Genomic DNA, 13,649 nt, shown 5'->3' on the forward strand with positions numbered 1-13,649 from the left:
TGTAAGTTCAAATGTTTCTTTTTTTATTATACTTTCATTCATTTGTGAAGTCCAATTCTTGTTTGTTTTCTGCTAGAAATTCAAGAAATGGGGTTGTTTTGTTGATTTCTTACTGCCTTCGCCCTCAATTGTTAGCGTTGCTGCTTTTTTGACAAGGAAAAGAAAAAATAACCACTTTCCGGCCCTCAGACTAAGACTTTGCTGATCCCGTTTCCAGGAGAGCAGATGGTGGCTTCGTGTGTTTTTAAGGAAAGTTTGGCGGAACGCTTAGTCGAACACACATCCAACTTGTGACACTCTGGCTAACTGGACTATTTGTAAGCACCAGACCTTCCTGCTGTGACTAATGATGGGATGTTCTGAGCACTTTATCCGTTTATGCGTTTTTCACTCTAGTTCACTAACAGAGATGCAGAAGTGGATGGAGGACATACAGGTTGCCATAGAGACGGCTAAAACCAGCAATGGGCCCTCAGCTGACCTTCTGACCAGCACTCTGACAGACACCAGTAAGTTACTCCATAAAAGTACAGCTGAATATCAAATGTTTATTTCAGTTTGTGTGCTGTCTGACAAAAAGTGAAAAAAAAAAAACAAACATATCCAGCAACTGTCAGAAAATACTTCCATTTTGAGTAAAAACCCCACCGAGTGCAATCCCACACACACAAGACGGCGTTTGATTTGTGAATGATCTGACATTGTCTGTGTTTTAGCGCCCTTCTCCCCTCCTCACCCTGCTCATTGTCTAGCAGTAACAACCTCCTGACTTTCCCAGAATGCCCCGAGGACTCCACGGTGGAGGCGGAGTCTGAGGACGACGTAACCGCGTCGCACGCCTTGCTGGAGAGGCCCGCCCCTCACCGTGGTAACACCATGGTGCACGTGTGCTGGCACAGGAACACCAGTGTGTCCATGGTGGACTTTAGCATAGCTGTGGAGGTACCAGCCAAACCTCAGACCTGCCCCCCCCTCCCTCCTGCCTCACTGTTTTCTTTCTCTGTGTCTGAGTGTGTGCTGTATCTGAATTCACTTTGATTATCTCTCAGTGGGAACAGTGTCCTCCTGCGCTGCACTCCATCATCAACCATTTCTCACCATGATTAAGAACATGGTTTTGCTATTTTGAGCAAATAAACTGAAATGATTTAAGGCTCATTCTTTTCACTATTGATTTTTTAAAAGTTAGAGAAAAATACTTCTATTATAACAATTAGGAATTAAGAAATGGGTAAAAATCTGATTAAAAAACAAATGATAGAAAGTGCAAATGCATTTTAGAAATTAAATTTTCAGAAGGCTGATTGATGATCAGCAGCTCATTTTTCTGTCTACTTTCAGTAACTGTAACTGTGCTCCTTGCAAGAGGATTTTGTTTAATCTTCCAGTAGGAAAACAACAACTTTGGCCAAACAGGCACAGAAAATTTAGGTGGAAAATATGCTCACATTCAGTCTGCATTCAGAGTTTTGTGTGTCCTTGAGGGTCTGAGTTCATCTCCATCCTCAAAAATTATTTGCAAAGTCGATATTTAAACCTGTACGAAAGAGAAACAAGTTGGAAACACAACACCCTCATCACCTTTTGGTGCTGAGCAGGTCCTGCACGGTGGGTTTGTAGAGCTTTTTCAATGAAAACGTGTGAAAACAATTGCTCCTTTTAAAAGTCCAGGTCTTTCCACTCAAATCCGCTCAAAAGTGAAAAGGATGGGCTTCATGGTGTGCACTATTTTTATATCAGAAAAATGTTTACCTCAAGTCATTGTATATTAAATCTGTTTATTTGCTCCGTTTGTGGACGCAGTGAGGATACTGTTCCTTCCCTCTTTTGGCAAACAGTTGCCTGCGTGACGTCCTTATCTCAACTCAGAACTGTGGCTTTCCTGTGTGGTTCTGTTCTTTTTCTCCTCCCCTGGCACTCGAAGTCTCTGATTGTCTATAAATAGAGAGAGAGCAGTTTTAGATGTGCTAAACGTCCTCGTCTCGCACTAACACAACGGATCCTGCTTTGGGACCCTCTATCGCCCTGTCCTGATCTAGTTCTGCTCTTCCTCTGTAGTTGTAACAACGTCCTCTTCACAGCCTTGCCTGGACACACCGTCGACCTTCGTGTTTTTCCCTGTCTCTGCATGCCTGTGTTTCACCTACTCAGTCTCTGTGTTTCTGTCCTTCCCTCCCTGTCTTTTTTTCTCTCTCTCTCTCTCTGTCTGTCTCTCTCTCTCTCTTTTCCCCATGCGTGTGTGCGTTCCTCCGTGGTAGAGGACCCTAGTCCAGTCAGTGGGAATAAGGCCCCCCTGGTGGGGCCCCCCAGTGGCCAGGGAGCAGTTCCTCTGTCTGTTATCTGCTGGTACCGTGTTCAGAGCCTCTCCTTTAGTGAATCCTGCAGGAGTCTAGAGGTAAAGGAGCCAGGCAGACAGGAGAGGAACTGTGTATGTGTTTACTTGAACTGCAACATAGGCAGAAAAGTGCTTTGTAGGAAAAAAGAGAATAGAAGTTGCTGTGGTGCCTCATATTGTACAGATCAGTGATTGGTTGATTGATTGGTTTTACAAATTAAGTTAACTTTTGAGGCACCGTGATCGTCAGATATAATGTAGAATATTGTTCTCAGCTCAGTTCCTGTTTTGTTATGACTTTATCTTTTAAAGTACTACAAGATAAACAGATAGGGCTGACTATATTCTATAGTTTCATTATTGTCAACAAATTCCATGAAAGGACCAAAACCAAGTCCATTTCCCAACACTTTGAGTTTCATGTCTGTCTCATTTGATAACACTGTAGATCTAAATGTTTGAAGTCAGGCCACAAATACAAAGTTTTATTTTAAAAAGACGAAGTGGTTTCCTCAAACAGCTGGGCACTGTAGTTTTTGTTAAATGTTTGTCAGGCGAGAGGGTGTTTGTCCGGGACTATTTTCAGCTGCGGATTAATAAACATTTGATACTCAATCAGCCATCGTGGTTATGTTCATTGTAATGAAGGAACATGTCGCCCAGTGTACAGTAGTATTTTTTGGACAACAGTGGAGGTCTGTGGCGCAGAGGAATACACAGACAACACTTTAGTTCACTGCTGGTTTTGGGCTTTTCATGCGTCTTTGTTAACAATAAGAAAAATGTAGAATATCACCAGACTTGTGCTTTTATATCACGAAGCCTTCTTCCACATGTTAGTCAAAAATCTGTAGTTACTGGACTTAGAATGTGTGTGTGCGCTTAAATAGTTGTAGCTTTCAAACTTGTTCCTTGTCTTTGTAGAATCAGCTGTCAGGAAACCTGCTGAGGAAGTTCAAGAACAGCAACGGCTGGCAGAAGCTCTGGGTGGTCTTCACCAACTTCAGCCTGTTCTTCTACAAGTCTCACCAGGTGATGAACATTCAGCCTCAGCTCTGTTTGTCCAGTGAACACATCGCGGCTTCTCTCCCGCAGTGTTTACGCTCCTCTGGGATTAAAAGCATCACATCTCTGTGTAGAATGTCTGATCTTTGTGCCATAATGAAGGTTTATAGGCTTTCCCATGCAGCGTTTCATCTCACTTGTTGCGCCAGAACGTTTTTTGTTGGTTGACTTCGGGCTGTAGATGTGCGTACTTGTACTTGAGTATCCTAATTTTATGCTGACTTGACCGCATATTTTATACTTAACTACAATTCTGAAACAAATATTGTACTTTATACTCCATTTATCTGACAGCTGTAGTGACTGGTTACTTTACAGATAACGATTTTACATTTCCAATGAGATAAGTGTAAAATACAACGCGATTTTAAAGTTTACAGCAGGGGCTCCTGACCTTTTGGTCTTGTGATCTCTCAAAATAACGCAGTGTTTATTTGGGCCTCCTCATCACGTTTCAGATGTCTACGAGTTGTTGACAGTTCCACCAAAGAGACTCCTCACCTTTAAACTTCTCAAATGGTTTCATTTAAAAAACTGTTCAAGGTTCAGAGATGTAAAACGTTCACTCAAAAGCTGCCCAACCAATGTGAAAACAAAGCAGTGAAGATTTGAGGACATTAAAAAAAATATATTAAAACAGATTTGTAGAGAACCACTGAAATAAACTAGCTAACTTGTATATAAAGTAGTTCAAATGAACTCCACCTGAGCAGCTACAACTGCAAAATGCTGCTACACATTGATGGACCAGTGTTGATAGTCTAATAATATATCAGTTATGGGGCCACTTTAAGTCCATTTTGCTGATAATACTTCCACTGAAGTTGGTTTTTAAATGCAGGACTTTACTTGTATTAGAGTATTTTATGGTTTCCTTTAAGTAAAGGACCTGAATACCTCAATGAATACTGCTGCCTGCTGTGTGCTGCTTGGTTTTCTGCTGGTCTAATTACTGTTTTGGTCTGTGATTCCACACAAACCAAAGTAAAATTTAATTCCATGTCAATTAAATTTTCTTCCTCAGGATGATTATCCGCTGGCCAGCCTCCCTCTGCTGGGTTACTCAGTCACCATCCCCTCAGAGTCCGAAAACATCCACAAAGACTACGTCTTCAAACTGCATTTCAAGTCCCACGTCTACTACTTCCGCTCGGAGAGTGAATACACTTTTGAGAGGTACCGACTTACTAAACACACGAGCCATTTTGTCGAGCGCTGCGTGTGGGAGGATTGATGAAAAGCCTTTCTCTGCCCGCAGGTGGATGGAGGTCATCCGCAGCGCCACGGTCCCCTCCGGCAGCGCTCGTGTCCTGAACCACAAAGAGTCTCATCCTCACTGAGTCGGCTCACCTTGTTTCCACGCCGCCCCCCTCGGGCGGCGTCTGCCCTTCCTCTCCCCCTGGACTCTCTGCTTTTCTTTTCTACACATATCTGGGACATTTGTACATGTGTCCATGCACATATGGTGCTTTTTAATGCTTTAATGGTGACATGTCCGCTGGTTTAGACTGCATCAGAGACTGCATTTTTTGGCATTTTTACTCTCAACTCTGAAACCTCTTTTTAAGGATGTCATTTTATACTGTTTTCTAATGGTCTGAACCACTTCCTATCTTTCTGGTTTTACGTTTGGTCATTGGTTGTTTTTACAGCAGGAACATGTTGATATAGATCCAGCATTCTTTCTTAGACAGTTAAACTATCACTGCATTGTCATAATGTTTTTGTTAACTTTTTCATTTGATTGAAAACTGCTGCTTTGAAAATGTCCTGCAACTTCAGTGCCAAACTGGTTTATATCAATGTCCTGGACTTTTTAATGCTATTTTGTTACATTGGATGAGGAGTGTCTCCTATACTGCATACCATGAAATTTTAAATAATGTAAAACAGGACACCCTTTGAATGCTCTGTTCACACCTGGCCCAGCACAATGTGTACTTATTAAAAAAGAAGAAAAAGTGGTGAAAAATTGAAACTATTTTGTTGTATTATTGACATAAGCCTATATTGATCATAAAGTGGCCGGGAGTAGCCGCCATCACAGATTGATGCCATTTCAAGTAAAGTAAATATTCTATTTGCTGATCTTTGTTGTATGAATACGTCTCAGACTATTTTTGTTTTTTTCTTAACTAAAGTTCCCCTTCAGCTGTATGAGAAAATGTGAGACTTGTTCATAATCATTGTATTATGAAAGTGAGTGTAATCGAAAGCTTTAAAGATTATGTGTGAAACAAAATAGAACCTTTCAGTTCCAAGTGTTGCCCTCACTGAACTAGGCTGCCTCCTGTATACAGATACCAGATCTTTTTATGGGTCGAAATGAATGGAAATATGCATTTGACAGGGTTCTGCAGTGAAGCAAATGAAACGGAAAAACCTCAATTCTCCTTTGAATTCCAGCGTTTTTTCCAGACAACAGAGAGCTCTTTGGAAATGAAAGCAATAAAAAAAACAACTTATTCAAACACAGATTTGTGTTGCTCGTGTTTTTGTCGAAGCCCGAGAGGCAGGAGTGATGTTTTCACCAGGGAACGCTTGCTCAATGCTGGAAGGCAGCTCTTTGGTGTGTTTACAGCTGTGACCTACAGATGGCATCATGGATCAAGTAGTTGGGTTCAGTCAAGACATAACCACTGTGTCTGTATGTCATTGTATAGTAATACAGGCAATAAAAGCAGTGTTTCACAGCCTTGTTTAGTTCTGCACAGTGAGTGCACGCTTACCAAAACATTAAGTCCTGGATTTTTTATGAATTCTTCTAAATTTGCATCTAGTTTGTCTTGACAACAGGGAGGTCAGAGTCTGTACCAGCGTGCAAAAGCAATATTATATCAGCTCATTAATGTCTAACCTAACTACAGATAATAGCAAAGTGTGTAGCCTGCACTTCTTCTGTGTATTTAGACAACTCTAAAAGTCACATTCACCCTCTATTAGAAGAAGAAATATGACAAAGAAGGAAAATAATATAAAACATGTGTCTGAAACAACAGTAAAACAGTTGAATAGTGTGTTTTAGGCACCAGATCCTCTTGCTAAACTAATCTGCTGCCTCTACAGAGATGTGATTGTGTGTAGATGTTTATAGTTCGTTGGAGCTTATTCTTTGAAAGAGAACAAGTGATCCCTGTCTGTCCCTCGAGAGGTACCTCTTGTCCTTACAACACCGAACAACTCACCTAAAATAAAATCACATTAAAGGTTTTAGAATCGAAGCACTGCAAAAAGCAAAGTATAAACAAGCTGAAATACCTTAAATCGAGACAAAAATAAGATCTCACGAAGAACTTCTTACTGAGATCTTATTACTGGAGAACTTAATGCCTGAAACTATAATTTCCAGAATTATAAAGCTGTTTGATTGACGCTGACAAGTACTAACCTGCTTTGTTAACCCGGAATTTCTATGTGTCAGACAAATGTGCTTGTTTTTAGTCTGGCCGCACTTCTTTTAAGGTAGCAGCAGGCTCTTTGTTACTGGATATTTTTGCTTGATTTAAAAAAATCTTGGTACGTGATATTTTCCTGTTCTGCTGGCCTATTGCCTATTGAGTGTTTGCAGTGGTTGTTTTTTCTTCTGGTGTCAGAAAGTTATTTCTAACAGCATCAAAGCTAAGTTTTGGAGCTGCATGATCACAGCCTTGACTTTAAATGCAAAAACATTTTAGTAGTGCAGTCTGACCTCTTGTTCTAGTATGATGTCAGTGAATCTGTGAAAGTGTGCTCTAGGTTGACTTACGAACAGTAGCCTTGTTTATTCAGATGCCACAGGGGATAAAGGTAGTGGAAACATGTCCTCCTGAGTTGTGATTTTTGAGGTAAGGAAAATATTGATCCAGTCATTCATACTATGAAAACCTGCTGTCCAAAGTCCAGGCCCAGCGGCTCACACGCAGCCAGGAGTGGGCAGGCCTTTAAGCCGGTAAGGGGCGGAGTGCGCCGAGGAGGCAACCAGATTATACACCTCCTGTCTGGCGCTGGACGGCCAATGAAACCCTTCTCAAGAGGATACTTCATAATGACAACAATAAATCCGATGGAAGAGGGGAGAGTGGCGGAATAATGCGACACGCGTTGACTTTCAAAAGCGTAAAGTATGAGTTTGAGAGGTGGGAGTGAATCAGCAGCCGCACCACAACATGACCCAGCTTCAAACTCGTGGTGCGCACTAGTAGGGATCGGAGAGACGGAGAAACCGGTGATGATTTTCCTCTAACTTCGCTGGAAGAACTAGTGGATTGAGCATTGATGCAAAGTGGTGCGCAACGATGGCGACTCCAACGCATCCGGAGACCAGGAGATTTACGCGGGGTCTCGGTAAACCTGGCACGGCGGCTGAACTCAGGCAAAGTGTCTCTGAGGTGGTGAGGACGTCCGTGCTGGTTGTAAGTACACACCTTAACACCCCCTCCACCCCCGCTTATTAATACCACCTCGGTCAGTGTCACTACGTCTGTTTAAACCTCCGCGAACCTGCCTTTACGCACATTTTGAGCAAAAAGTCAGCTGACTTGAGATCAGCTGAGCGGGAGCACATGTGTGGGCTATCTGGGTGAAAAACTGCGTGTCATATTATGACTGTGTGACCCTGACCTATAAATGTGAGAAAGAGAGTGGGAGAGACTGATTTGTAATAAATACAGAGATACAGTAACCTGAAAGTTAGAAGTTAAAGGTGGACTTTTGCATATGTAACTCATTATAAAAAGCCCTTGTTTTGCTTGTAGTTTATACAGGACATTTAATGCCCTTGTGAGTTGATGAGATGCCACAATGTTCTCGAAATTCTTCACTTTCATCCTCACCCAGCTGATTTTGGATCAGCTGGGAGGAAGCACATGTGGGCTTTCATGGTGGAAAAGTATGGCCCTGACCTGAATGTGAGAAAGAGAGAGAAATTTGAAGTGAAAGAATGAGGTTGTGTTGGTCTGACAGAGAGAAAAAGCGAGGAATGGAGAGATTTTGTGAAATTTTAGGTGGACTCTTGCATATATATATATAGAACAGTGCAATCATCTGTCTCCTTTACATTGTACAGCACATTAACTTCACTTTGTGAGCTCAGCTGAAATACCAGAGTGTTGCTGAAAAACTTCACTTTGAGGCGCATTTGTTCCATTCATTGGAAGTGTCTTATTTCCTAGAGAGTCTGTTAAGAATCAGTGCTGCAGTAGATCAAGGTGTTTCGTACTTGGTGTCAATGAGGGCATCGGTTTCATGGGGATGTACTGAGATGACACAATACCTCCTCACAAGGGAAAGCATGTGGCTTCAATTTCATGCTTCAGACACACGTAAAGTGTCCAGTGAAAGTGACATAATGCTGAATTTGACCATCCACTGTGGAACATCTTGGCGACGAGGACCTGCAGTAGAGCTCCTCAGTGTCGGCTTTCCACACGGCTCAGGAGGAAAAAGGAGTCGGCCCTTTTGTTTGCGTCTGAGTGTGTTGGGTGTTTGGTGCTCCGTCTGATTGTTCCAGCTTTCCTGGAAGATGTTGCTAGGTAACAGAAACGGACACCGTCCAGGCCCTCTGTCAGGGAAATGGAATCCTGAGTCAGGATCCCAGACATCCAACCACACCTTCGTATTATTTATTCATTCTCACTCTGGTGCACCGCCAGAGACGCCTGAGGGAGGAGAGCAGAAATGGATACAAGTATGCATGTTGGGAAATCAGCACGCTTAAGGAGGACTAAAATGACTTGTAGAAAGTCTTCATGGGACTTTTTTATTGTGTTTGTATCAGCGAGCATTCAGCGGTTTATTAGTTGGTATAGTAGTGGATAGTTTGAATTCCGGGGGACAGACTGGGGCACAGTTTTAAAGAAGGGGGGCACATTTGTAAAATGAGTAAAAATGCATTAAGACTGACATTTAAAGCCCTTGTTCTTGGCAAAAGTAAACTATACATTATTAATAGTCACGTTGTTTATTCAGTGTGATGAATTAATGCCAAATAAGCCACTTTAAAAATGTTAATATGCAACAATATCAATAAATAGCTCCTATTTCTAACTCCAAATAGCTGACAGCCATGGATGGAATATGAGAAAATGTCATGACATGTAAAACGCCTCCCACCTCTCCTACAGAGGAGCAAGACCACCAGACTGACTCTTTGTAGTTTGTAGTTATGTGTCTTTTTTGTAGCCTTTTTTTTTTTTGCATTTTTGTGGATTTTTTATGTCTTTTATCACCATTTTGTGTCTTTTTGTGAATGTTTTGTGTCATTTTGTGGTCGTTTTGTGTATTTCTGTAGCCACTTTGTTTATTTTTGTAGCCGTTTTGCATCTCTCTGTGGTCTCTGTGGGTATCTTCACAGTCATTTGATGGACTATCCAAAGAGAAATGTTGACAGTCACGTCATATGTAGCTGCTGCTCCAGGGCCCCTGAGTCTGTACCGGGAACACTCATTCAGTAATCCTTTCGTGCTACTAATAAGCCAACTACCTATCACCTTCTGGCTCTGTTATGGAGGGCACCAACTGAACGTATGGCTCTGTTGTTGAGCTCAAATGTTTGCTGAAGCTTCTCAGTGGGACAAGAATGTGAGCGTACACAGGACGGCTGTCCACGGAGCTTGTAATTTATTCCTCCATGAAACATGTAAATACCACAGTGGGATCTGTTCCAGGGACATAAAGAGAGGATTGTAGCAGTTGTCACCCATTATGATTGCTTTATCAGCTTGAAACATACATTTTTCTGTCCTTTTGAATGCTCACAAACACTTTACTCATACAGCATGGTGCACACATACCTACTGGTCACACAGCAAATTTTTAACTCTGTTTAGGAGTCAAGTGCACTGTGCTGCTCTCTGCCTCTCCCAACAATTTGTGCATTTTCCTGAAGACACACACTGGCCAGAGCCTCTTTGTTTATTGTTGGAGTGGAGAGCAGAGACTTGTAATAGGCCCGAGCCCTCAGCTGAGCCATCCCTCTGTTTCTCTACACTTTAGGCATGCTGAGAACACTATTAGCTCCATGATGGCTGTCATCAGCTTTAAATTTGTCGTGCTGGTGATCCACTTAGACTCAACACCGCACGCTACCTTTCCACCTTTGCTCCATGTGGATTTAGAAATTGTCACGTAGAGTTTTGTTTAACAGCCCTCCACAGCAGGCAAATGCCTTTAATGTATCGGCTGATGTGTATATAACACATTGATGGCAGTTCGAAATGTTTAGTGAGTATATACAGTGTATGAAGCAGCTGGGGGGCAGTTGCATAATAGGAATCAATAGTTCTAACTGCCTGCCACCTAATGGTGATATACTCAGATCCTCAGTGTTCCTGTACTGTGTCTGACCCGCGGGAACTGTACACCAGATGGGTGTCATTATGTAGGAGTGATGCCATTAGCCGCCCATGGCCAGCACACACTCAACTGACTCACCGGACAACCAGAAAGGGAAAGTGGAGTTGTCATGTGTGCTGCAAAAAAAGAACATCAAAATATTGACGACCATCAACAGAGCACACATGTTGCTGCTTAGCCTCGTTGTTAGTCATTAAGCATTGTGGGAAAAGTCCAGTTTTGTAAGCGTCTCTGCGGCTGTTTAGGGTATGTGAAAATGATCAATGGACAATTTAGATGCCTGTTAATCTGTTTGGCAGGTGGACAGCATTTCCTGTCCTGTGGTTTCACCATAGACCATATAATAAGTGGGCGGACCTTCCACATCTGAAAAGTGAAGCCAATGTGAAAGTACCTCAAACCTGCATTCTCTCTAATGGCCAGCAGGAGGAGACTCCACTGGTTGCAAAAAGAAGCCTGATTGTATGTACACTTATGATAAAATGACACTACGTCTCACTTGATTTATGACCTCAGTAAATAGTTTCTCTGTTTCTTCTCGCTGGAGCCGAGTCTTCTTCAATACAGCATGATGTTCATGTTGTAAATTATGGTCCCACTCAGAGGAAAATAGTTGGTAAAGCAGGGTATTTGTTAGGGTGTGACTACCTTGTGATTGACAAGTTGCTACAATTGTGTGTCCTTGGCTTCTTACTCAGATCCAATCAAGATAGAGGCACAGCAATGTGTGTCCTCCCACTCATCCAAATATAGTCACTTCTCCAAAAAACCAAGATGGTGACAGCCAAAATGCTAAACTCGAGTAGTTCACGAACCAATGAGTGATGTCACGGAGGCTACATCTGCTATTTATCACACAGTTTTTGGGTTTTGTCCAATTAAACTTCTGCACCAATATCAACAAACAGAGTTCACTCATCCTCTCTTAATGCACATTATCACCCCATTTCCCTTACTTGTGCCACTCCTTCTTGCATCACGTGACAGACTGTATCTTATGGCCTGTGTTTGCTCAAGTCAAACATTGCCAGTGATGAGCTCATGCTGCAGTGTGTTGAAGATGCAGCATCACATCTGGTGAGGCCACTGTACAAACTGTGGGCTCTCCTTCAGCTTCACTCGATGAAGTACAAAAGTCTCTACTTTCAACCACACCTGCATACCTTTTTTCTTTTTCAAGGTTTGGAAATTTCCCCAAATGTGGAAATCCCAGGAATACCTCAGGTGGGTGTGTCAGGGACTTTTTTCAACTTCCTGTTTTGACATAACATGTTCGGTCTCCGATCATTCCCAAAGTTAAAGTCATGTCATGTCATGCAGTGAAGCCGGATGTGTTAGTCATGACACCAAACAACATTGCTTAATAGATTTCCAGATTTACCTTGTAGGGCCGAGATTGGGCGAGTGAGTACAGTCACCGTTCATTTATCCCACATCCACCAAATTACAACTCAACTTCTCTGCTGTGTGTTTGGAGCAGACACTGGTGGCGGCCACATATGCTGCAGGACTGAGCCAGTCAGATGATTACAGGGCTGTCAGTGTTGTGTGAGGCCTAAGCATCTTGACCTCCCTCTGTCTGTCTGTCTGTCTGTCTGTCTGTCTGTCTGTCTGTCTGTCTGTCTGTCTGTCTGTCTGTCTGTCTGTCTGTCTGTCTGTCTGTCACTAGGCCTGATGGTATCAGACTAAAAGGCTGCATAAGCTGCCTTTGTTACTGTGATGGTAAATGGTAAAAGAACAAACCCAGGGGGGTGGAGATGGGAGAGCAGATGAGTTCTCTGAATGGGTCAATAATACATGAGGCTGCTCTAGTAACCAATGTACCCATTAAGAGACACACACTGTCTCTCTCTCTCTCTTGTGTGCTGTGGATTAGACAAGCCCAAAACTTTGATACCATTTGGCACAATATTCCACAAAACATATCAAACTGTCCACCTCAGTGTGTCTTCACCTTGTATAAACAGTGGAGCTGTCTCACAGTTCAGAACCGTCATAACGTCCTGCAGATGATGTTACATAATGACCAGCACCCCTTTTTTCCTGAATAGTGTGCCATGTACTCTTGTGCCGCTTGTGGTTTTTCCCTCTGTAAATGAGTAGTCTAACATTTGCTGAAGCTGCCATTTATCAGCCGTGTTTCTGCGTACAACCCTGATTCCAAAAAAGTGGGGGTTGTAAAATGTAAATAAAAACAGGATGTGTTTACAAAGTGTTCCTGAACTTATGTAGTAACATCCTTTATAAAATCATGTGTTCACAAAGTGGTGAACCTCGCTCCACCCTTGCTCACCTGTTACCAATGAACCTGTTTACCTGTGGAATGATCCAAACAGGTGTTTTTGGAGCATTCCACAACTTTCCCAGTCTTTAGTTGCTCCTGAACCACCTGACTGGAGGGGAAATTGACATGTCTGCGTTGGTTTTTGCTTATTTTGACCGATTTTGAACAGGTCTGAGGTGGAGCAAGTGTGTGATACTTTTTTAAAAATAGAACCAGGGGGAGCAGTTCATCAAATAAGCCTGTTTGCTGATGCATGTAGCAGGTTCAGACATCTTCATTGGGAAAAACTGAAACCATGTTGCGTGTTTGCATTGCTTCCAGTTAGAAATCCTACTGTCATGAAGGTTATTAAGTCCAATTTTTGTCACAGAGAAGTGTTGATTCAACATTATGATTATTTTGGATTCTGCATTTTGTGGTGCTGCTGAACTGTATTGCATTAAAGTGACAGGTAAACTGTATAACAGCTGACAGGTGGGTGGGGTAACTTGACTGCAGCCCCCTCTTGGCATCTAAGGACACATGACACGAGAGGGAAAACCAAACGAGGTCCACTGCTTTCCCACCTGTCAGCTGTGGTATAGTTTAGTATTCATGCACAATTGTCTCTAAACGTTTCCAAGTTAATGCTCC

At 42.4% G+C, this 13,649-nt stretch overlaps 2 protein-coding genes across 5 annotated transcripts in view; both read left to right on the forward strand.

Annotated features, from left to right (window-relative positions):
• The window catches only part of LOC139339961 (FERM, ARHGEF and pleckstrin domain-containing protein 1), a 53,442-nt gene extending 47,566 nt beyond the window's left edge, over positions 1-5,876 (forward strand). The window contains exons 23-27 of one of the 3 annotated variants that reach the window (XM_070975435.1): positions 397-509; positions 779-942; positions 3,260-3,367; positions 4,425-4,576; positions 4,659-5,876. In XM_070975435.1, coding sequence (XP_070831536.1) covers positions 397-509; positions 779-942; positions 3,260-3,367; positions 4,425-4,576; positions 4,659-4,740 — 619 coding nt within the window. In that variant the 3' untranslated portion in view covers positions 4,741-5,876. Of the gene's footprint in view, positions 1-396; positions 510-778; positions 943-2,258; positions 2,396-3,259; positions 3,368-4,424; positions 4,577-4,658 lie in introns of all 3 variants that reach the window. The other 2 variants (XM_070975438.1, XM_070975437.1) reach the window with 2 other exon arrangements.
• A 1,512-nt stretch (positions 5,877-7,388) lies between these two features.
• The window catches only part of LOC139339902 (dedicator of cytokinesis protein 9), a 78,234-nt gene continuing 71,973 nt past the window's right edge, over positions 7,389-13,649 (forward strand). For both annotated transcript variants that reach the window (XM_070975334.1, XM_070975336.1), the window contains exon 1: positions 7,389-7,791. In XM_070975334.1, coding sequence (XP_070831435.1) covers positions 7,675-7,791 — 117 coding nt within the window. In that variant the 5' untranslated portion in view covers positions 7,389-7,674. The remainder of the gene's footprint in view (positions 7,792-13,649) is intronic.

Source organism: Chaetodon trifascialis, chromosome 12, assembly GCF_039877785.1.
Source record: "Chaetodon trifascialis isolate fChaTrf1 chromosome 12, fChaTrf1.hap1, whole genome shotgun sequence".
Lineage (NCBI taxonomy): Eukaryota > Metazoa > Chordata > Actinopteri > Chaetodontiformes > Chaetodontidae > Chaetodon > Chaetodon trifascialis.